Source organism: Cheilinus undulatus, linkage group 20 (assembly GCF_018320785.1).
Source record: "Cheilinus undulatus linkage group 20, ASM1832078v1, whole genome shotgun sequence".
In the NCBI taxonomy this organism is placed as follows: Eukaryota; Metazoa; Chordata; class Actinopteri; order Labriformes; family Labridae; genus Cheilinus; species Cheilinus undulatus.
In genome coordinates, this window is record NC_054884.1 from 1,144,481 (window position 1) to 1,166,303 (window position 21,823).

The 21,823-nt window shown below is 44.0% G+C and overlaps 1 protein-coding gene across 1 annotated transcript in view; it reads right to left on the minus strand.

The window, feature by feature from the left end:
- Positions 1–14,347: 14,347 nt before the first annotated feature.
- Positions 14,348–21,823, minus strand: part of dnah9 (dynein, axonemal, heavy chain 9) — a 294,417-nt gene continuing 286,941 nt past the window's right edge. Inside the window, exons 76-78 of the mRNA XM_041816205.1 lie at positions 20,958–21,211; positions 18,905–19,040; positions 14,348–15,503 (exon numbers count right to left, since the gene is read on the minus strand). Of these exons, the coding sequence (XP_041672139.1) occupies positions 15,276–15,503; positions 18,905–19,040; positions 20,958–21,211 (618 nt within the window). The 3' untranslated portion in view covers positions 14,348–15,275. The remainder of the gene's footprint in view (positions 15,504–18,904; positions 19,041–20,957; positions 21,212–21,823) is intronic.

Genomic DNA, 21,823 nt, shown 5'->3' on the forward strand with positions numbered 1-21,823 from the left:
TAAACCACCAAATCCTCCTCTCCACACTCTCTTCACTTGGTATCTCAGGATCTGCCCTACAGTGGTTTAAGTCCTACCTCACAGGGAGATCTTTTAGAGTATCATGGAAGGGAGGAGTGTCTAAACTGCATGGCTTATCAACAGGGGTGCCTCAAGGGTCTGTGCTTGGTCCCCTACTTTTCTCAATATACACCACCTCACTTGGTGCAATCATCCGCTCCCATGGCTTTTCTTATCACTGCTATGCAGACGACACACAGCTATTCCTGTCCTTTCCACCAGATGACACAACTGTCTCAGCTCGGATCTCATCCTGCCTTGCTGATATTTCTAAATGGATGAGGGAACGTCACCTTCAGCTCAACCTGCCCAAAACTGAGCTCATTATCATCCCAGCCAGTCCCACTATGGAACCGCAGATCAGTATCCAGCTTGGATCAAATAATCTCTTGCCCACTAAGTCAGCCCGGAATCTGGGTGTCATGATTGATGACCAGCTAACCTTCAAGCTCCATGTGGCCTCGATTGCTCGGTCCTGCCGTTTCGCCCTCTACAACATCAAGAGGATCAGACCCTACTTGACAGAGCATGCTACACAACTCCTAGTACAGGCTCTTATAATATCACATATTGACTACTGTAACTCATTACTGGCAGGCCTACCTGCATGCACAGTTATACCTCTGCAGTTGATCCAGAACGCAGCAGCACGTCTGGTCTTCAACCAACCCAAGAGAGCTCATGTCACGCCTCTTTTAATCTCTCTACACTGGCTTCCAGTTGCAGCTCGCATTAAATTCAAAACTCTAATCATTGCTTACAAAGCAGTAACTAAAACTGCTCCTGTTTACCTGGAGTCCCTCATCCAGGTCTACACCCCTTCTCGCCCACTACGCTCAGCCAGCGAAAGGTGCCTGGTACTTCTAGCACATCATGCTCCTAAGTCACTAGCTCGACTCTTCTCCTCTGTTGTCCCTAAATGGTGGAATGAATTACCCAACTCCATTCCATCTACAGACTCCCTGTCTACTTTCAAGAGAAGGCTAAAGACCCAGCTCTTCAGAGAACACTTTGCACTTAGCTAGGCAATTCTCTACTGTTGTCCCCAGTAGTAGATTGAGTCTCAGCCAGACTATTCTCCACTGCTGCCCCCAGTGGTTGAATGAGTTTCCCAACTATAGTTAGCTCGCACTGTCCTGCTCTACTTCTGGGATTTCTTTGCCCAGCTCTTTGGGAATGATCCAGCACTTGGTACTTGGTAAATAGTTGTTGTGAAGCCTAATGAATGGCGATTAGTGATCCCACATTTTCCTTGATTCATTGTTGCTGTCTAAAAACAAACAAAAAAAAAACATAAAAACAAAAAAAAAAACAAAAAAAACAAAAAACTACAAAAAAAAAAAAAAAAAACTACATAAACAACGTATATTTTAGGTACTCTGCCTTAAACTCTACATGGCAGCACTTGCGTCCAATTGAACCTGAAGCACTTGATGGCACTTACTGATGTTGTTTCTTCTTGTCTAGATCATTGCTTGTGTTGTTCTTGCTCTCAAATGTACGTCGCTTTGGAGAAAAGCGTCTGCTAAATGACATTGTAACATTGTAACATTGTAATTTCCAGAGAATTGCCAAAATATTATGAGGAAATACTTGATAATCAGTATATTTTTACTAGCTTAGTACTTCCTGGACGGTTTACATTGCTAAATGCTGAATGGGAGATTGGGGGTTTAGTGTGGGCCCTTGTGCCTGGTCCTGAACACCAGGAACACCTGTCCCAGATGTAAGTATCTTTGGATAAGAGCATCTGTGTAACTGTAATACATTCCTAATGTTACACAGCTGTTACTTGGTAAAACTAGAGAGGCACCCGAAGAGCGCAGACCTCCGCCATTAGCCCTATCCCCCAACAGTGAAGAATCCTTTCATAAATTCCTGGGTCCGTCCCCATGTGCCACCCACCACGGCATTCCCGATTACTCCCTCCCTGGTGAGGTGGAAATGCGGTGAGGCAAAGTATTGGCTTCGCTACAGGTGGACTGTCATGGTGGAAGCATTGCCTGCCGGTGCCAACAGATGCACTGACAGTCTCACCCTTGGTCTCACTGGACAACCGGAAGTCATGTCAGAGGGTGAATATTCCTCTATTCCTCCCAGCATTGTGAGTATTCTCGCTACAATTCTCTGTCTTTCTCTCTGTTACGCTCCGATATGTCTCCTCGACTGGGCGTGCGTCTTTCAAACTCTATAAACTCCGACATTTTGAATAGAAACACACCCACAAATGCTGCTGGGATTGAAGTTACTCATGTCCGCCATCTCCTGGTGTAAAGTGGTAACAGCGCAGACCTCCACCATTAGCCCTATCTCCCAATAGTACAGAATCCTTTAAAAAATTCCTGGATCCAGACGGTGATCCGGATCACTCCCAAAATCCAATCAGTTCTTCCTTATGCCATTTCTGACATTTCCTGAAAATTTCATGAAAATCTGTCCATGACTCTTTGAGTTATGCTGCTAACAAGCTAACTAATGAACGTACAAACCCACCGATCACATAACTGCCTGGCGGCGGTAACAAACACACTTTAATTTTCATGGTTAAGAAGTTTCAGCAAAGGGTCCCAGATCTTCTCTTCTCACCTCCTCTGTCCTCACTGTAAAATCTCTCTGAAGGTGTTAGACATTCCCCATCCATTAAAGGTCGACACAAAGTCCATCTTCCATATTCCCATCATTTTTTTCTTTGCACCACCAAAACTGTTTTCTTTTCCTACTTAGTTGCAGAAATTAAGGAGCTTGGGGCTCCAAGGATGGCTACAAGACAATCCGGTCTCCAACATTTCCCAAATGCCTCAAACTTTGCAAAGCAGATGAATTCGCTGGTTTCCGTGTTTCTCACTGGTGACTCCAGAGAGAAACGCCGCCTCAACCGAAAGTACTGCCCCTCATCGCTGATTGGTCCTGTCATTCTCTAACCGGGCCCAAACGGTTCAGACCAGAGCTTTGGGAGATGGATTCACCAGTGAGAGACACGGAAACGAGCGAATCCATCTGCTTTTCAAGGATAAACAGGACATGAGTCTGAGAAAGAAGAGGGCTCTTTCTTCCCCCGAGCAGTGACACTCATGTAAAGAGGCCCTAACCTCTGAGCTGGAGGAGCAGGGAATCATTTGCTCCCCTCAATCATCTTTTATTATCGTTTTGATCAACAGACCCTGTGGTGTGTGTTGACGTCCTAATATTTATAGTGCTATCATTTTTCTGTGGTGTTTTTTTAGATATTTGTAACAAATGAGAAGCTAGCAGGCCTTCTATCCCGTTTATTGATTCTACTTCTAGAAGAGTTGTTAAGAAAATCTATTTACTCTTCATGAGGAGTTTGTGGTGTGAAAACATCCTGGTTGTTTCTGCCCACTGAGGTGTAACAGAGATTAAATCTGCATGCTGAAATGTTGGTGTAATTACATCTGCGATGTGTGTAAGTGCAGAGGAGTGTTTTCTCTGAGGTCCAGGTCTCACACGTTCTCTGACGGCGTGTCACATTTTTATCTGACAGGATATGAGGCAGCGCGTTATCCACGAGCTCTTCAACGTGACGTCTGAATTAATCTGGTGGACTTTAACGGCGGTCAGCGGCGTCTGAGACCTTCTTTAAATTCATGACAATCTGAGGGTGTGAACGACATTTCTCACTGCAAACAACGGCGCCTGCGATTGCACTCCTCCACAAACACGCAGGAGGAAAAGAGAGACAAGAAAAACAGGGAATAAGTTTGGCTTTCCAATTTACACTGATCCTGCAGCCCATCAGCATTTAAATGAAAATATGAGTCTGCAATCAGGATGAATGTGAGGACGAGGGGAGCTGAGGCGTGAGAGGTGAGACGGCTTGATCGCCCGGGACAAACACAGAAGGAGAGGAAGAGGAGGAAAAACGTCCAAGAGCTTAACATAAAATAATCAGCCGCTTTCAGGGAGAGACGTTTCTCCAACAATGTTTGTCATTACTCGTCTCCTCCACTTTTAATGCAAACATGACCGAGGGCACGGGGCTTAAAATATGCTTTAAATATTTAGTTTGCTCTCTCTCTCTCTCTTCAGTCTGAGCTCTCAGAGATTTTTACGTACTGATATGAAATGAATTTGTCCGTTTTTATTCCTAGAGACATTCAGAGAGTTTCAATTAGTCAAAAAAACTTTGACAGTTTTTTCTCACTTCAGTCCCACAGAAAAAAGCTGCTAAAATCTGCACAAAAGGTCAGAAAAACACGACACAGACCGGACCAACGGAGGCGCTGACAGACATTCAGAGGAAATATCAGAGATATTTCAGAGTTTCTACTGACCACTGGATTTCTGACATGTTTGGTATTTTGGTCGTACGACTCCAGACACTCCCACAGTTAGAGCAGAACTATGAGCAGAATCACCAACTTTGGGGTCTTTTTCCTGTGTACACAGTCAGACAGCATCTTATATCACCATAGCAACAGCAGGAATGACTTTCACCTGCTACTTGGGGCGGGGTGATGGGGAAAGCTGGCAGGAGCATGGAAGACTGGAAGGTGGGCAGCCTGGTGACGTCACTCTAAAATCACTTTTTAAGATGCCAGAAACTTGGCTCTTCGTATCTGCACATCTACTACAGCTCAGAGGATTAAATGGGCTCCTCCTCTCACTGACTCCAGCTTGTGTTCATCTGTAAGGTGAGTCACAACAGACCGTTTATTGGCTGGATTCTGATGATTTCCACCCTTTATCGAGGAAAAATGTGAACAAACTGCCACGCTGTTGAAAGAAGTTTAGTTTTTACGATGACACCATAAAGCTGATACGACGCTTTGTCCCGTATCCGAGCACGGTTGCATTCACATCTCATCCGAACTGCGCCAGAGTCCACTTAAATCGCGCCCGAGACCACCTCCCCAAGTGGGCCAGGGCCCGGTGCCCGGGCGCGGTTCGTTTGCATTCACACTACCTGAACGAACTGGACTTTGGGCTCAAGTGCACTCGGACCCGGGACTAGGCCCCTAGTGTGAAAGCACCCTAAGAGGGAATCCCTTATGACGCTGGGGAAAACCCAAACAAAGCCACGCCCACCACTCAGATGGGCGTGGCCACTCTCCCCACAGCACCTACTGCTTTATTTTGGGGGCAAGCACTTCTTCACCATGGGCAACCTTATTTTGCATGTGTAGTGATTAAGTGAACAGTGTCTGTTATCCTGCATGCTCTCAGTGAATCAGCATCAGGACAGAATCCATGCATGCGCAGGGCGGAGTGGGTGACAGGTGCTGTGGTGGGAGGAGGGTTCACTTACACACCTGCCGACCTGCCTGCGACCTCACGTGATCATGTGGCTTTAAAAAAAAAAAAAAAAACACGGATGTCTGTCGATACCGTCTTGCTGTCTCTCCACAACAGGTTGTCCTGGCATGCATTACAGGTGCAGCAACAACCATAAAACAGGGGAAAGACTCCTGGCAGGAATTAAGGTACAGTTGTGTTTATGGTTGTGAGCGGTGAAAGTACATATGGTTCGTCTGGTGATGCTACCAGTGTGCTCGCTCTCATTGGTTGTTGTGGGCACTACGACCAAGAATCGTAAATATCAGACGTTTGACATTTTCCAGTTTTGGGGGGCTATGATGTGTTTTGAAGCAGTAGATGAATCGTGTTGACACTAAACACATGCAGACTGTTCTGACAAATAAAGGTTTGCGGCGAGGCTCCAGTCGGTATACGCCCCCACGATCATCGGGGGAGGCAAATCTTGCCCCACATCGGGCCTAAAATCCTGTATTGTGTGGCCGGCCTTAGTGATTCCACAGCACACGCCACGTCCCTCTCCGCTGTGTCAACCCATGTGGAGCAGATCAACCCAAACAGGAAGGAGAATGCACAAAGCATCCTGTCAGCTTCAACATCCAACATGATGAAGAGACTCCTGGTTGTTGATAAATCACCTCTAAAGGTGGGACAAGCAGCAGGTCAGTGGTAGATCAGAGCGTCCCAGAGGTAAGACGACACCATGGATGAAGACGTGGTAAACCATGGGGCTTTATTTGACCCCACAAACCTTTGAACTTCCTTTACAGGAATTAACAGGTCATCAAATACAGGTGAGACCAGGTTTAGTTTAAAATCAGTGTAACACCCCTCTGACAGCATCTCAGGCTTCTTGGTGCAGAAATGATCCTGTAGAGACGTTCATAGAGTTATCCCTCAGAGTCAGAGTTATTATGAACATTTTATTTCTGTTTTCATCAGACAAATAAAAACAGATCTGCAGGATCAGTCCTGACCCTACTGATAGACTAGATAGCTTCTGATAAACTATAAAATGATCTCCAAAGATCATTAGTATCTACTACAGCAGTGAGTGTCCTCAGTGCGGTGCGTGGATGGAGATAATGGCGGTCATTCTGAGTCATGGCGAGCTCTCACTAGGTGCTGTTTCTGGGACTCGCTTCTGCCTGAATGCTCCAAACTCGCCCCACATCTCCGTCCTCTGCAGCTTATCTCCCCGCACGCAGACCGGCCCAGTTATTTGTGATAATCCACAGATTGTAGGCAGCTAACAGACATTTGTTTCACGACAGATGCCAGATTCAGATAAACATTTAATTAGCAACTCATCAGCTCTGTCAGAGCTAATTACCCCATCTCCAGCCCAGCCAAATCCTGCTCCTCTCACAGTTGGTGTTCACAGCAGCTGACTCTGCTGGCTGCGGCAGGACGCACCGAGCCAGAGGCAGCCGCACCGAGCCGCCGTTCAGCAGCAGGCCGCTTCGTTCTGCCCTGCAGTCATCGGAGCGGCGAGCCTCCAGGCTGGAACGGCGTGCTGATATTTCTCAGCTCTTTACACGCCTGTTGTTAAAATCAGTGTTAGCGAGGTGTCTTGGCAGCACGCTGTTGTCACGACGCCACGTTTCTCAGAGAGAGTGTGAATGTTGGGAGGCACGTGTAGCTCCCAGTGATCGCTGGGAAATGTAGTCAAAAGAACAGCAAAGAAGAAGCAGCAGAGGGCTAACTGAACATGGGAGGAGTAGAAGACGAGGACGTGATCATCAGAATAGAGCTCGACATGCTTCTAGAAGAGAGACGGAGTTCTGTTCATCACAATGAAAGCAGCTTTGTAATCTATGAGATCAGATCAGTCGACTAAATGAACTAGATACTAGCTTTTCCATTCATAGCTCTCAGTCATGTGACCCATGTGGAGACCTGGAGGGCAAAAAGAGCGTGGAGCAGTAGCAGCTCTATGGGGACCGGCAGCACCAGGCTCTTAATTCTCCAGCAGAGCATGTTTACACCACCCACATACAAACTGATGTGTAAACGTCAAATGTACCTTTTTGTCACCTCAGCTACAGTGGGTAAAAGGCAGCAATAGTCCTTGAGTCAACGTGGCTGATGTGAGAAATGTAGGGTTACAAACACACTTAGCAAGCATGACTTTGTGCTATTGCTGCGTGTCACTTGTGGAGTAGGTCGCAGCAGGGATCCACTGCCCTGGGCTTCGGAGCACATAGTTAACGAGTGGCATTCAGGTGCAAAAAGCTGATTCACCGTGCACAATCTTGTGGGATAACTGGTAAAAGCTCTGATTCACCCCATCACCATTCCAGTGCCTGGGCTCAGCTGTCTGCTGGAACTGATCTGTTAGCAAAGTTAGAGTCACTTCATAACTCAGACAATGGCACTGGGGCTCATTCACATACAGAGATGTCTAGTAACTAAGTACAAATACTTAGTTACTTTACTTAAGTAGAAATTTTGGGTATCTAACTTTACTGGAGTAATTATTTTTCAGCAGGCTTTTTACTTCTACTCCTTACATTTTAAAGATAGCCTCGTTAGTGCTATTTCATTTCAGCTTGTTTTCATTCCAGCTTGTCATCATTCAAAAAAACAAAAAATAACCCAAAAACCTATCCAGATAAATCGCACCATCTGGATAGAGTGAGTTTGATTGTGGTTGGATGTGAAGTATAAACATAACACCATTCTGACACCCTACTGGTTTGTACGCGATCCATCGCACCTGCGCACAACACGAATCACGTCACACTCCTGTGTTCCTGTTGTAAACATGTATTTAGCTGTAAACATGTTTATTTCTGTTGTAAATATGTTTATTTCATAAACAAGTTTATTTATGTCGTAAACATGTTTTCTTCCTGTTGAAAACATATCTGTTTCTGTTGAAAACATGTTTATTTCTGTTGAAAACATATCTGTTTCTGTTGAAAACATGTTTATTTCTGTTGTAAATATGTTTATTTATTTCGTAAACAAGTTTATTTATGTGGTAAACATGTTTTCTTCCTGTTGAAAACATCTGTTTCTGTTGAAAACATATCTGTTTCTGTTGAAAACATGTTTATTTCTGTTGTAAACATGTTTATTTATTTCGTAAACATGTTTATTTATGTTATAAACATGTTTATTTATGTTGCAAACGTGTTTTCTTCCTGATGTAAACATGGACATTTTAACATGAGGGTGGATGGGACTTATGCTCCTTTAGTCACAGCCTCTAGTGGCCACCACAGGAACTGCAGGTCTTCCCCATTAGCTTGGTTTTCGACCACAGAGGAAGCTGACTGTGTAAACCAGCTGTGCTGTACCCTGCTGGAGATTAAAGATAAATTAAAAGAATGCCGTATAATGTTGTTTCTGCTTTGACTTCTGTTTTTTAGACACACATAGGTTCTTCAGCCCACATAGGTTCTTTAAATGTCCCCCGGCGGTTTCTTTTTCCCTTCTACCAGCTGACTGTGCAGGTGTGCAGCTATGTAAAGAATAATATCATGGCTAACAGCTACAGTGAGGGAACAAAGGTGGGACTTCGCAGCTTCTCCCTGCTTGTTGGTGGTTGTTAAACCCTGCAGTCAGATGATCACATTCAGTGAAATTAACACGCTGCATGCTTACACATATCACACACCCCGGCATCTCTACAGCTTCTCTGCACTGACCTGTAACCTAGCAACCGCCTGACGTCTCCACACAAGCACATGATTAAAGGTAGCTTCTTCTTCATTCTGAGCATGAACCTTTTGATAGATTTCCCCCCTTCCAACTCCGGCTTTTTCTCCTCAGCAGCACGCTGAGAACACTCACATTACCTACAAATGTGAACTATGAATCTGCACGCCGTTTTTAGCCTTCTGAGACCACCGCTCTGCTCTGCACAGCTCCATCATTAGCTCCTCTGGAGGGCTGTTGTGCATCTGGCTTTTCACGTCACACCAGGACAGCCGCTGATCTGCAGGGGTGTTTGGAGGGCTCTCTGGTCCGAAGAGGAGCTCTGATTCTGGGCGGGCTCCTCTCCATGTGCACGGATAAAGAACACTCAGGATGACGAGTTTGAATGGTGGGGAGATTTTATATTTATCACAAATCCAAACCTCTGAAGTTTGGATGTTTGAAATTTGTCCATAAGCTCCACATCTGATCAGAACAAGTAAAATCAAACAATATAAATAAATGTCCGCTGGCACGGTCCTCCTGATCTTAAAGAGAAAGGGTGATTTGTGAGAGTGTATCAGCTTAGGGGGCATTAGACCCCTCAGGCTTTAAACCTTAGAGTTCTATGGTAGACCGCATCCTGGCACTTCTGGTCCTATCTGAGCACTTTTGGGAAGTCGGCACATGTTGACTTCCAGAAGGTGTTCAGCTCCGTAGGTAGGGATGCTCTCTGGAGGATTCTCAACTTCCACAGGATCCAACATTGGCTGGTCTGGCTGATAGCTGCTCTATAGTCTGGTATAGAGAGTGGCTCCATCTCGGACTTCTTCCCAGTTGGTTCAAGGAGGAGGGAGGGGTGTGCTTTAGCTCCTACAGTACCTGAATGGACTGGATAATGGGGGCAGCAGACTTACCTGAGATGCTGGGATCATTGCAGAGACCGTACAGTGCCGTGAAGAGTGTTTGCCCCCTTTCTGATTCCTGACTGTTTTGCATATTTATCACACTTAAATGTTCCAGATCATCAAACCAATTTTAATATCCACAAAGAAAACCCAAGTAAATAGAAAACACACTTTCTTATTGATGATTTTAATTATTAAGGGGGAAAAAATCCAAATCCATCTGTCCCTGTGTGAAAAAGTAATCGCCCCCCTTGTTAAATCATGATTAACTGTGATTACAGTGTTTCGCACAGGAATCTATTTGTGGTGGTCAGTTGGGGGGGTGTTATATTTTTGCTATATCCTGATACACGATATATATCGCGATATTTTGAAATGGCCTCTCAGCAGCTGTATTTAATTCGGCCCCAAATGACACAGTTTGGTGATGAAAATTTCAGCAGTTTAATTTTGAAAAGGACTTCTAGGACTACTCGGTCTTTTACAGTGTATGGAGAGTCCTGAAATATTTTCTGCGTTATGTTTACTAATGCTGATTATAAATTGATTATTTCCTTAATTAAGGGTGAAGCAAACCTACACAAAACTCACCAATCCTGCATGCAGCCAGAGGCCAAAACCCTGCAGTCTAGTCCACTATTCAGGCTCACAGCTGTGATTATATTAGTCCGTTATCTGTGCTGATGATTGCTGGACCAGTTTCTAACAAGTTCATAACATGAGAGCGTCTTTGGACCTTATTCAGTAAACTCTCCTGTGTGATCATGGGGGAAAAGCTCATCTGGAGGCAGGGACATTTTAAGTACTTGTTGTCGGTGTTCTGAACTGTTAGGCTGAGATAAACCTTCATTGTTATGGAGAAGTGGATCACATTTGTCCGCTGCTGGACCGTCTTCTCTCTGACATGTACGACTCTGAGAGGGAGTTTTCAGCAAAATGTTCATACCCAGGCAAATCTCATATTCTGGGTTAAGTGTCTTTATGAGATTTTTAAATCCTGGCTTTCCAACAACACGGCTCATGTCGTTAGTGGCATGCTGTGTTACTGCTGCCGTTATCTCGGCGTCATCTTGCTGCGCGTTTTAACGAATACCGCGTGAGTTTGACCTCTTCCTTTTCAAAGTTGCATGACTGCTCAACACTGCAGATCCAGCGCTGTTTCTCATTATCTGTCTTAAAAGGCATCTAAAAGAGATCTAACTAGCCGCTAACTCACCACGCTGCTCTGTTTACCTTCCTCTCCCCTGCTTCTCTCGCCGCTGATACACTTACGCGCATGTGCACAGCTTTCCAGATGGGCGTCAGAGAGAAAGACAGCTCTCTGCCTTAAGAGATGCATTCAGGGACAATGGGAGAAGTCTCCAGTGAGAAATGCATGCTGACGGCTCAAAACTTCCACATAATTTATACCCGGATATTTGCGATAAATTAATTTTAACAGCACTCTACATTCACAGAGCGAGGGCGAACAGGTAGCGCCAGAATCTATTTTTGGCGGGCCTAATTTATTTGTGGCGGTCCGCCACAATTAAATGAATGTTTGGGAAACACTGGATTAACCACAGTTCTTGGAAAGCTGAGTTCAGTCTCACTGGCCACACCCAGGCCTGATTACCTCCAGATTAGTTGAATGTAGAAATCCCTTAAATAGAAGCTGTCAGACAAAGTGAAGTAGGCTACAAGATCTCAGAAAGAAACGCATCACGCCACCATCCAAAGAGATTCAAGAACAAATGAGAAACAAAGAGACTGAAATCTATCAGACTGGAAAAGGTTACAAAGACATTTCCAAGGCTTTGGGACTCCAGAGAACCATGGTCAGAGCCATTATCCACAAATGGAGAAAACTGGGAACAGTGGTGAACCTTCCCAGGAGTGGTCAGCCAACCAAAATGACTCCAAGAGAGCAAGAGTGGAGAAATATTCTGTGGACTGACGAGACAAATGTAGAACTTTCTGGAAGGTGTGTGTCCCGTTACATCTGGAGTAAAAATAACACAGCATTTGATAAAAAGAACATCATCAACAGTCAAACATGGTGGTGTCAGTGTGATGGTCTGGGGCTGCTTTGCTTCTTCAGGACCTGGACCACTTGCTGTGATTGATGGAATCATGAATTCTGCTGTCTACCAGAAAATCCTGAAGGCCAATGTCCGGCCATCAGTTCATGACCTCAAGATCAAGAGCTCTTGGGTTATGAAGCAGGACAACGACCCCAAACACACCAGCAAGTCCACCTCTGAATGGATCAGAATAAACTAAATGAAGGTTTTGGAGTGGCCAAGTCAAAGTCTGGACTTAAATCCAATTGAGATGCTGTGGTGTGACCTCTTAACTTGCTGAGTGAGGAGGCTGAACAAAGATCCAGGCATTCAGGGACGCCTCAAATACTGCCATAGAATCTGTGTCTGAACTGTGGGAGCACGTTCACCTACCTTGGCAGCGTACTCCATCCATCTGCTGACTGTGAGGCTGAGATCAACCTCAGACTTGGCCTGAAAGTAGTTCAGCATGCAGACTAAAGTCAGAGTCTTCAGGTCCTTGGTCCTCACAGACCTGGATGTTGACTATTGGCCAGAAGTACCAGCTCTGTAATGACTTCTCTATGGTGCATTTTTGTGTATCGCTGTTAGACTGTGTGTCTGACGCTGAAAGCTCCGGATGGGGGGGGGTCTGACTATTTTTTTACGACCCCCAGTCTACATAAGACATCAGCCTGTCAGCTGTAATATTGCTGATAATATTAAAGAAAACCAGAGCTGAAGACAATGACTTTTATCAGCAGCAGAAACTCCAGCGTTGGACATTTACAGTGACAATAACTCAGAGATTGTGCTGCAGAGGACTTCAGCAGCACTGCTGCTCCACAGACCAGAATATGTCCCAGGCTGCAGCTTCATGTGTAGTGAACAGGTTCACACAGGCCCAACGTGTGCAGGAATTAAGGATTTGTACATAAATGCTGCATCATGACTCTCCTCCTCTTCCTCTCTGCTCTTGGTCTCTGAGTGCATCGTTAGAGCTCTCCAAGAGATCCTGGACTGAGACCGAGCAGAGCCGGGTTATACTGCGTCTACTGTACCCGACAAGGAGGGATATCTGTGTGAGACGACACACTTTCTGCTTCGGAGCGTTGTTTAATCTCAGAGAGGAGGAAGAAGAGAAGAGGAAGAGGAGAGAGCAGCTCTGAAGAGTTGGAGGAGAGCGGCAGACTGGAAATAGGAGATAGGAGAACGGCTGCAGATTGGCATTAAATGGAATATATTGTAGAGGGATGGGAAATAAAACCAAACTCACAATCTGGGAAGACACGATAAAGCATCTTTATTCTGGAAGTTTCCAAGAAGGAATCACAATTAGTGTTAAAATACAAAAATACAACTTTAAATAATCAGTGAAGACGTGATTATGATTCCAGAAAACGTGCACACAGCATAGGTAGTTTTTCTGCTCAGTAAAATGTGTGAAATCAGCCCAAAGTTTAATTTATTCTGTGACTGGCTCCAGCTAAAAAAACACCTCCTCATAGTGACTCACAGACACACCAAGTCTCTATAAAAGCACAAACAGAGCACTAGCATTTTTATGACTTCAACAAAAGAGTTCAATCAGGGTCAAACAAACCGTTCATGGCTGATTTCAACAGTTTTAAACTGCTGATTATTCATTTTCAAAGCTTTGAGGAGCCGCTTCTTCCTCCACAGATGTACATAGTTGGTTTGAAAATCCGCCAAGAAGAAGTGTGGAAAGTCCATCCTGCTAATATTGATGCTTATTTTTTCTTTAAAACACCAAAAACAGCCGTCATCCTGCTTCCACATGGACCATGCAGATCACAGGGTTAAACGGGTCCATGATTCACAGATATGACGTGAACAGACGAGAGACATTTACCTCCAATTTCCACATACAGAAAATGCGCCGCGAACCACTGGCAAATCATACTGCGGAGTAAATCGCTCCTTCTCTCGTCTATCAGAGCACTTCCACAGCCGGCGCTCAAGACCTGCAGCGGGACGTGCCTGGAGTGACACTTCGTTCGAGATACGCTGCAGGTCTATTTTCAGCACCAGCCGCCGCCAAACCGCATCAATACTTGTTGATCAGGAAGCTCCAGAAGAGGAAGTCACAACGGAGTATATCTGGTTCTTTCAAAATAAAACACAATGCACTGACTCCTGTTCATACATCATCTCTATATCAACATTACGACTCATCCCGCAGCGAGAGCAAAGGGTCACTGAGAGGTCAGTGGGTCACAGAGCTACAACATCGCCATTGATGAGGAAAAGTTAACTTTTGAAGACTTTTAGCTAAAGAATTTGACATAAAACCACAGATTCTTTAAGCAAACATTAACCTTTTAACTTTCTAATGTCCTCACCCAATGGTGGAAGCAATAACATCATGGACTTAAACCAGAACGGATGATAAATGAAACACAAAGGTAAAATAGTCCACTGTTGACATACTATTCCTGTGTGAACTTGCAGTTCTCCCATGATCTTTCCCCGCTGATCTGGGCTGCACACCATGGCGCCGCGCTCTAGACTGATCCACTTTGTTCCAGATGATCATCTACTCTGATGTAGAGAAAGTATTTTGGCTTTTCTTACTTATCTTAGTTTGTATAGCATAAGTGAGAGCCAATTCATAACCAAAATTATCTCAGTACACTATGTGCCCTCTTTACAGAGAGGGCATTTAGGAGTCTGGACCCCGACTATACCGAGTCATACCTATTACTCAGGGTTACAGTCTCGTCTTTGTATTTGTACTTTCTGCATAGATACATAGATGTGAAATTAGGAGGAGTGCTGTTGCAGGATGGACTCTGTTGTCTGCACATAAACCTAGACTCCAGTGGTTGCCTATTTTTTATTCTTTTTGGCAGACCTGGAGACCGACTACATGTGTACCAACACCTACTGTATTAGACTGAGAAGAGGGACAGGTGTGGCACAGAGCGACCTGATGTGAAAGCATAGAGTAAAGCAGACAAGGTGGAATGTGAAACACCTTTAGATGATGGCTATACAGTCAATACAACAGTCATATGTTCATCATCTGCTACGAGCTGGCACAACTCCTAGCTACAGATTTTCAGGGATTAATCACTACTAAAGGATTAAATTCTTTGACAGTTTTCAGGTACGCAGGATACAGCAGTGGAAGTGGAGGCTTATATAAAGTCAGTAAACTTATCCACAACAGTAGCTGTCTTAAATGTATGTCCATCCAGACACGGTATAGTAGTTGCAGCAAAAACCCTGAGTGTAGATCTCTAATGCTGTATAATACAAAGTTCTGCTTTGACAGTCAATCTGCAATTCTGGTTCAGTATAAACCAAACTTTAGACCCTGTTTGCTCTAGAACCAGAGCTCCTCTTAGATCTGCAGCAGCAGAGCCACTCCGGCTAAAGTCCACTTTGACGGGTTTTCTTTGGTCTTCAGGTTGAAGGTCCAAACGTAGGTCGGCCCTCTCTGTCGGGTCTTATAGACGGGACACTGGTACACGTTCCTGCTCTCCTGTTTGTCCACAGGAACCGCTCTGATGAAGATGACCGGCATGGTCGGGGTGAGCTCCTTCAGCCGTGCGTCAACAATCAGGCCAGTCTGAGACAGAGAAAGAAAAGTTAGAGGGTAGGAGAGAGGAGGGGGAGGGAGGAGGGGGGACGAGGGGAGAGAATAGGGGAGGAAGTGTGTGGGTGGATGACGAGCCAGTCAAGCACAGACAGAAAGTCTTCACAGAGCAGAGCGAAGTTCTAAATGAGTTTGAGGTGCAGCGAAAACTTCCTCAGACACTGTACTTCCCATTGAGGCTGCCTTTAATAACGCTCCTTTGTTGGAGGAGAGAAAAATAGATGTTTGACTAATCTTAGCTGGCTGGAGTAGCGTTGGACTCCCCGTTTACAGGACACACACTCACGCCAACACACACACTGGTACCCTTGAAAAGTGTTGAAAGTCGTCAGAGTGAGCGTCCTGCCTCAGAACACAGAGTCTCCGTAAACAGGCTGAAACAGAGCGCTCTGTCTCATTAATTAATCCTCCTACACTTAGCGCCTGACAAACACTACTTTCAGCATGCATGCACACTGACTTTCAGGAATGAATGTAAATCCCGACGACTTTGGAAAGCTCCGAGGACAAAGCCCTAATTGCATCTGCATTCGTTATAAAACTTTGAAGAGGTATTAAAGACGAGTAACTTTATGTGTGTTTGGGTATAAATACAAATGATGTGTGTTTTTAAGAAGGCCAGGAGGGATCATTAGAAACAAGATTAATGACACTTTAGTCACCATCCTTACACTAACAGACTTTTATTGTTTAAATAACATCATACTGAGAGAAATTACTTTAGGGCCCTGGAAATTTGGAGTAAAAAAGTGTAAAAATGCTGAAGTATGCCAGCCTTGGGGCTTATTAACAGGAGAAAATGAGGGGCAATTTTACATCTAGATTATGTGGAGCTGTTTCTAAACTAGTGGGTGTTTCCTCTTTGGCCCTGTTCATGCTTACCTGGACAGGTTAGCATGACCATCCAGAACAAAACAACTGAGCAGAGATGGTTTGGAAGAGATGCTCATGGATTATTTTCACTCAGACCCTGGAGGGATTCTGATGAAATGTGCAATCCATTGAGGGATTTGCTCTGCTCTCATTGCACAGGTGCTACTTAAAAAGAAAAAAGACAGCAACAGGTTAACATTACTTAGAACCTGGTCAGCAGGACTGTCCAACATGGACTAGTCTAGTTCCCTAAATCTGGTCCTGTTGGTTGAACAGGGGGATTTGTCCGTGGGATTGTCCTGCTGTCAGAGCGTCACTACTAACAGCTGCTAAAGACTTGCATGCTAACCTGTGACTGGGGATGAGGCGATCGTCACGATTAACCACGGTCCTTGAACTTAGCATTTTACTGCAACACACTCTAAACGCTGCAGCTCGTGGAAGACCATCACGTTGAATTAATACACTCCTGATCAAAACCTTAAGACCAGTTGAAAAATTGCAAGAATTCACATTTTGCACTGTTGGATCTTAATAAGGTTCTAAAAAGAGCTTTAAAATGAAACTGAAATAGGCCGTTTGTCAGCTGATCAAAAGTTTAAGACCACAGCCTTTAAAAGCCAAAACCTGCACAAAAATGTGGATTCAATGTGACTTTCTGTCAGGTATTCTCACTGTCATGACCTCCTGATGGCAATGGCAAAAAGCTCTCTGTCTTTGAGCGTGGTCAGATTGTTGAGCTGCATAAGCCAGGCCTCTCGCAACACACCATCGCTGCTGAGGTAAGATGCTGTAAGACCGTCATTCTGAATTTCTAAAAGATCCTGAGGGTTATGGAACAAAAAAGTCAAGTGGTAGACCCAAAAAAATTTCACGGGCACTGAACTGGAGGATCTGATTGGCTGTCGATCAAGAATTTTATCTCATATTTTGACTTTTTTAACTTATTCTTTTTAATATTATCTCACATTTTGACATTTTCAACTCCAAAATTTGACATTTAATCCCATATTTTGACATTTTAGACTCAATTCATAATTTTGCCTTCTTTTTTACCTTTTAAAAATGAATGATTTTGAATTTTATCTCATATTTTGACATTTGAAACATGATTGCAAATTTCTATTTCCAACATTTGTCTTGAAAAAACAGTTATAACAACATTTAATTTCATTTTTGACCTTTATTAAAATTCGAAACATGTTTTTTATTAGTAATAAGTTATTTTTCCATAATTCATTACTGATAAAAACGAGGGTGGCTGTTTATTGTAAAATCTTGGCCCTGTTAGGCCCTCAGGTTAGACCTAAATTCAGAATCCGGCCCCTGCTGTGATTCAGTTTGACACCCTGGTTTTAAGGCTTTGTAGTAATTTGGCCTTCTAGCTATGAGGATAAAATAAATGTGGTTTCCATGGTAACCAAAGGTTACCATCCCTGTGCTTGATGCTGATACACCACCAGTCATTTCTATTGTGTTTTTTATTTAAAGGTGTGAGTCTACATTTATAAACAGGTCTGTAGCGACAGCAGTGTTGTGTCAAACGTCTGTACTCCAGCGCTTAGATGAGGTTTAGATGGAAGCGTGTTTTCTACACTTTCATCTGCGCTGTACATAATCTTCATAATGATATGGTAAGCGTACCGTTGTCTTTGTTTTGTTCTGGTGGCTTTGAGTGGTGAATCACACGCTCTCACACTTCCTGCTGTGTAACGTCAGCATTTCTATCCCATCTATTCAGCACACACGGTGTTTATCATACAGGATCCTGCTGTCTTTGATGTCTGAAGCCTCTCTGAATAAAAGGAGAGCTTCATTAATAAAGATGAGAGAGTTTATCATAAATCTTTGACTTTTACTGCTGCGCAGAGCTGTGTCCAGATGGAGCGCTGCTTCCTCTCTGCTGCTCGGGGCCGCAGACACGGAGCCGGCCCCGGGGCTGAGAGGAGGACACAAAGACAGGAGGAGGAGGAGGAGGTGCGGGGAGAAGCCCGGCCCGTCTGTCCACCTGTCTATTTGTGAGTGTCTCCAAGTTTAATGAAGAAAAGAGGAAGCGCTCCTCTAAAGGGCGATCTAAGTGTTCAAGTGCACACTCGGCACATTCCCTAATTAAGAAGTCTACAGGGATGCTGAGTGAAAGCCAGCCGCCTATACACGAGCTGTACGTATGGAGACAGATAGAGCTCTGGGAAGCTGAAAAATGCACCGAGAGCTGAACGCAGGCGGGATGCAAAGCAGAAAATTAAGCCACAAAGGGAGTAAGGAGGACCCTGGGGCTAAAATATTCAGCTTCCTTTAGTTGACTCAGTTAAAGATGCACACTGAGGTGAGCTCGCCTCATGTTGGCGTGCTGTACTAACACTGTAAAGGGATATTTCTGTACACGGAGAATCAAAGTGTTTCTGACTTTGTGAGTCGAGTTTCCCTGGAGAACAGACGTCAGAATCAGCACATTGTTTCGTCTGTCAGCTTAACACAGAATCAGTGAATGGCTCGGGTACCTGTGTGTCCCAGCGCGCTCCCTCCATGTACAGCCCGTGTACGTACGCGCCTTCACGAGGGGGTAAGCTGAAGTCTTCTCGGTTCTTCTTGGTGACGTCACACTGCAGACACATGCTGTCCAGAGGCCACTCGTTCCTGTCAGACAAAAAAGGGAACCATGTTAACTATAGTGATGAATCAGTCTGACTAACTCTGATCTGGTCACATGACCAAGACCTGCTCCATGCTGCTGCACTCTGGATGGAGTAGTGGATGGTTGGTGGATGGCCACCAAGGCTGTGACATCAGCAAGGAGGGGGCGGAGTCATGTTTTAGGCCGGGATCATAGGGATAGAGCTGGTAGATCCCTTTAGGGTCCCTAAAGATGTGAAAATGACCTCGGCAAAGTATCTAGAGTTTCTGACTGACCACTTTCTTCCATGGTACAAAAAGAAGAACCGTGCCTTCTGTAGCAAAATGATCTTCATGCATGACAATGAACCATCTCATGCTGCAAAGAATCCCTCTGTGTCATTGGCTGCTATGGGCATAAAAGGAGAGAAACTCATGGTGTGGCCCCCATCCTCCCCTGACCTTTAACCCTGTTGAGAACCTTTGGAGCATCCTCAAGCTAAAGATCTATGAGGGTGGGAGGCAGTTCACATCAAAACAGCAGCTCTGGGAGGATATTCTGACATCCTGCAAAGAAATTCAAGCAGAAACTCTCCAAAAACTCACAAGTTCAATGGATGCAAGAATAGTGAAGGTGATATCAGAGAAGGGCTCCTATGTTAACATGGAACTTGGCCTGTTAAGATGTTTTTGATTGAAATAGCTTTGATTTCAGTAAATATGACCTCCTAATGCTGCAGATTCAACAAATGAACATTTCCAGTTCTTTATAACCTATAAAATGTTAGGAACTAGAGTTTTTTTCATTTCTGAAAAACAATTGTTGTCACTGGGAGGTTTGTTCACTAAAATGTGAATTATGCTCTAACAGTTGATGACTTGAAAATTTAGGAAAATCAGAGAAAAACATAATTTGAATAATAATTTGGAGCGCGGTGTAGATACACCTGTATGTAAACATCACTGGAGTTGTGAGTTTTTGCTGGGACATCTCAGACATTAATTATTTTAAAAGCATCCCTGTACAGGACAAAAACCTGAAGTTTAAATCAATATCTCTATTTTTATGTGTTTTAAGACTGTTCTTTGGGATTTATAAATAAAGGATAAAGAGTTAAATGAATAACATAAAAGTCTGGATGTAAAAAGGAAATCCGTGTTTACGTAATCATGTTTTCATATTATTGATTTTGTATATCACAATTATGAATTACATTTATGATTTCAACTTTTCATCTCCTATTTTCACCTTCAAGGTTCACAATTTTAAGTTTTAGGTCATATTTTGACCTTTTTGACTCCAAACTTTGACTTTTAATCCCATATTTTGACATTTTAGACAATTCATAATTTTGCTTTGTTGTTTGTTTTAAAAATGAATGATTTTGAATTTTATCTCATATTTTGACATTTGAAACATGATTGCAAATTTCTATTTCAAACATTTGCCTTTAAAAAAACAGTTATTAAGACATTTATTTTCACTTTTGACCTTTTGAACTGATAAGTTTGATTTTTTCTCTCAGATTTTGGGTCTTAAACTTATCATTTTGACCTTTATTAAAATTCGAAACATGTTTTTTATTAGTAATAAGTTATTTTTCCATAATTCATTACTGATAAAAACGAGGGTGGCTGTTTATTGTAAATTCTTGGCCCTGTTAGGCCCTCAGGTTAGACCTAAATTCAGAATCCGGCCCCTGCTGTGATTCAGTTTAACACCCTGCTGTAACCAATAAATCTAAAGCCCAAACTTCACAGTAAGGTAAGTAAGGTCATCCACCTCTTTAAATCAGTCCAGGTGTTCCCTACCTTCTCCTGTCCCTCTGTTTAAATCAGTTTTGTGTTCAATATTCACATTTTTCATCCACAGCATCCTCTCGGACTCCTCTAGAATATCCTCCACCTCTCCCTCGACATCCTAACTTAAACTCGTCGTACCTGCGAGCCATGGCCTGCATGATGGCGGTGAGGAAGGACTGCGGGTTGAAGAAGCCAGCGAGCCAAACGGCAGCGGGTAAAACGAAGTCAGCTGACCAGGACTCCAGCTCCCTGATCCTGGCTAACAGGTCTGTGAACCACAGAGCGAGGCCGGACATGGAGGGGTAGGCCCGCTTCGTCCAGCTGTCAGGAACCAGGTCCAGGAAGATGGCGTTCTGGAGGTTCTCCATGTCGCTGGTCATGGTTAGCTCTCCCTGAGGAGGAGAGACAGCAGATAATGAAGCCAAACGTTTCAGTGTTTCTGAATCTCTTCCACATAATGCAGGGAGGGGGTGACCTAGGGATGTGTCTGACATAAAACACCTCCCCACACACCATAAGTGAAAGTGCAGGGGTAGATTCTTGAGGTGCTGAAGCTTCGAGGAGTAAAGTCCAGATGGGATAGATCATTTCACCACTGGCATCCTTAAAATAGTATTTTAAAGCAGGCGTTATTTAAAGCAGCGGTGCAGAGGAAGAAGGGACGACGAGGCTCAGCGTTAATTAGAAGTGACTTGACATTTGGAGCTATGTCTTTCATCTGTGTGTGTGTGAAGTGATGATTAGTGATGAATCCTGACACTAGCAGAGGAGAACTCTGTTGATTTTTGGTTCACGGTTCATTTTCCATTAATTAGCAGACGCCCCCTGCTGGCCATCAGAGAGTTGTGAGGCTTTGCCCACTTCTTCTCTGTTCTGTTTTTTCATCATTATCAATACCCAGTGTTTTAAAACCATGCTATTAGAGATGCATGAAAATAGATTTTTGCAGCCAATATTTCTAAACTCATTCTAGCTGATATTAACACAGATATACATATTTTTTT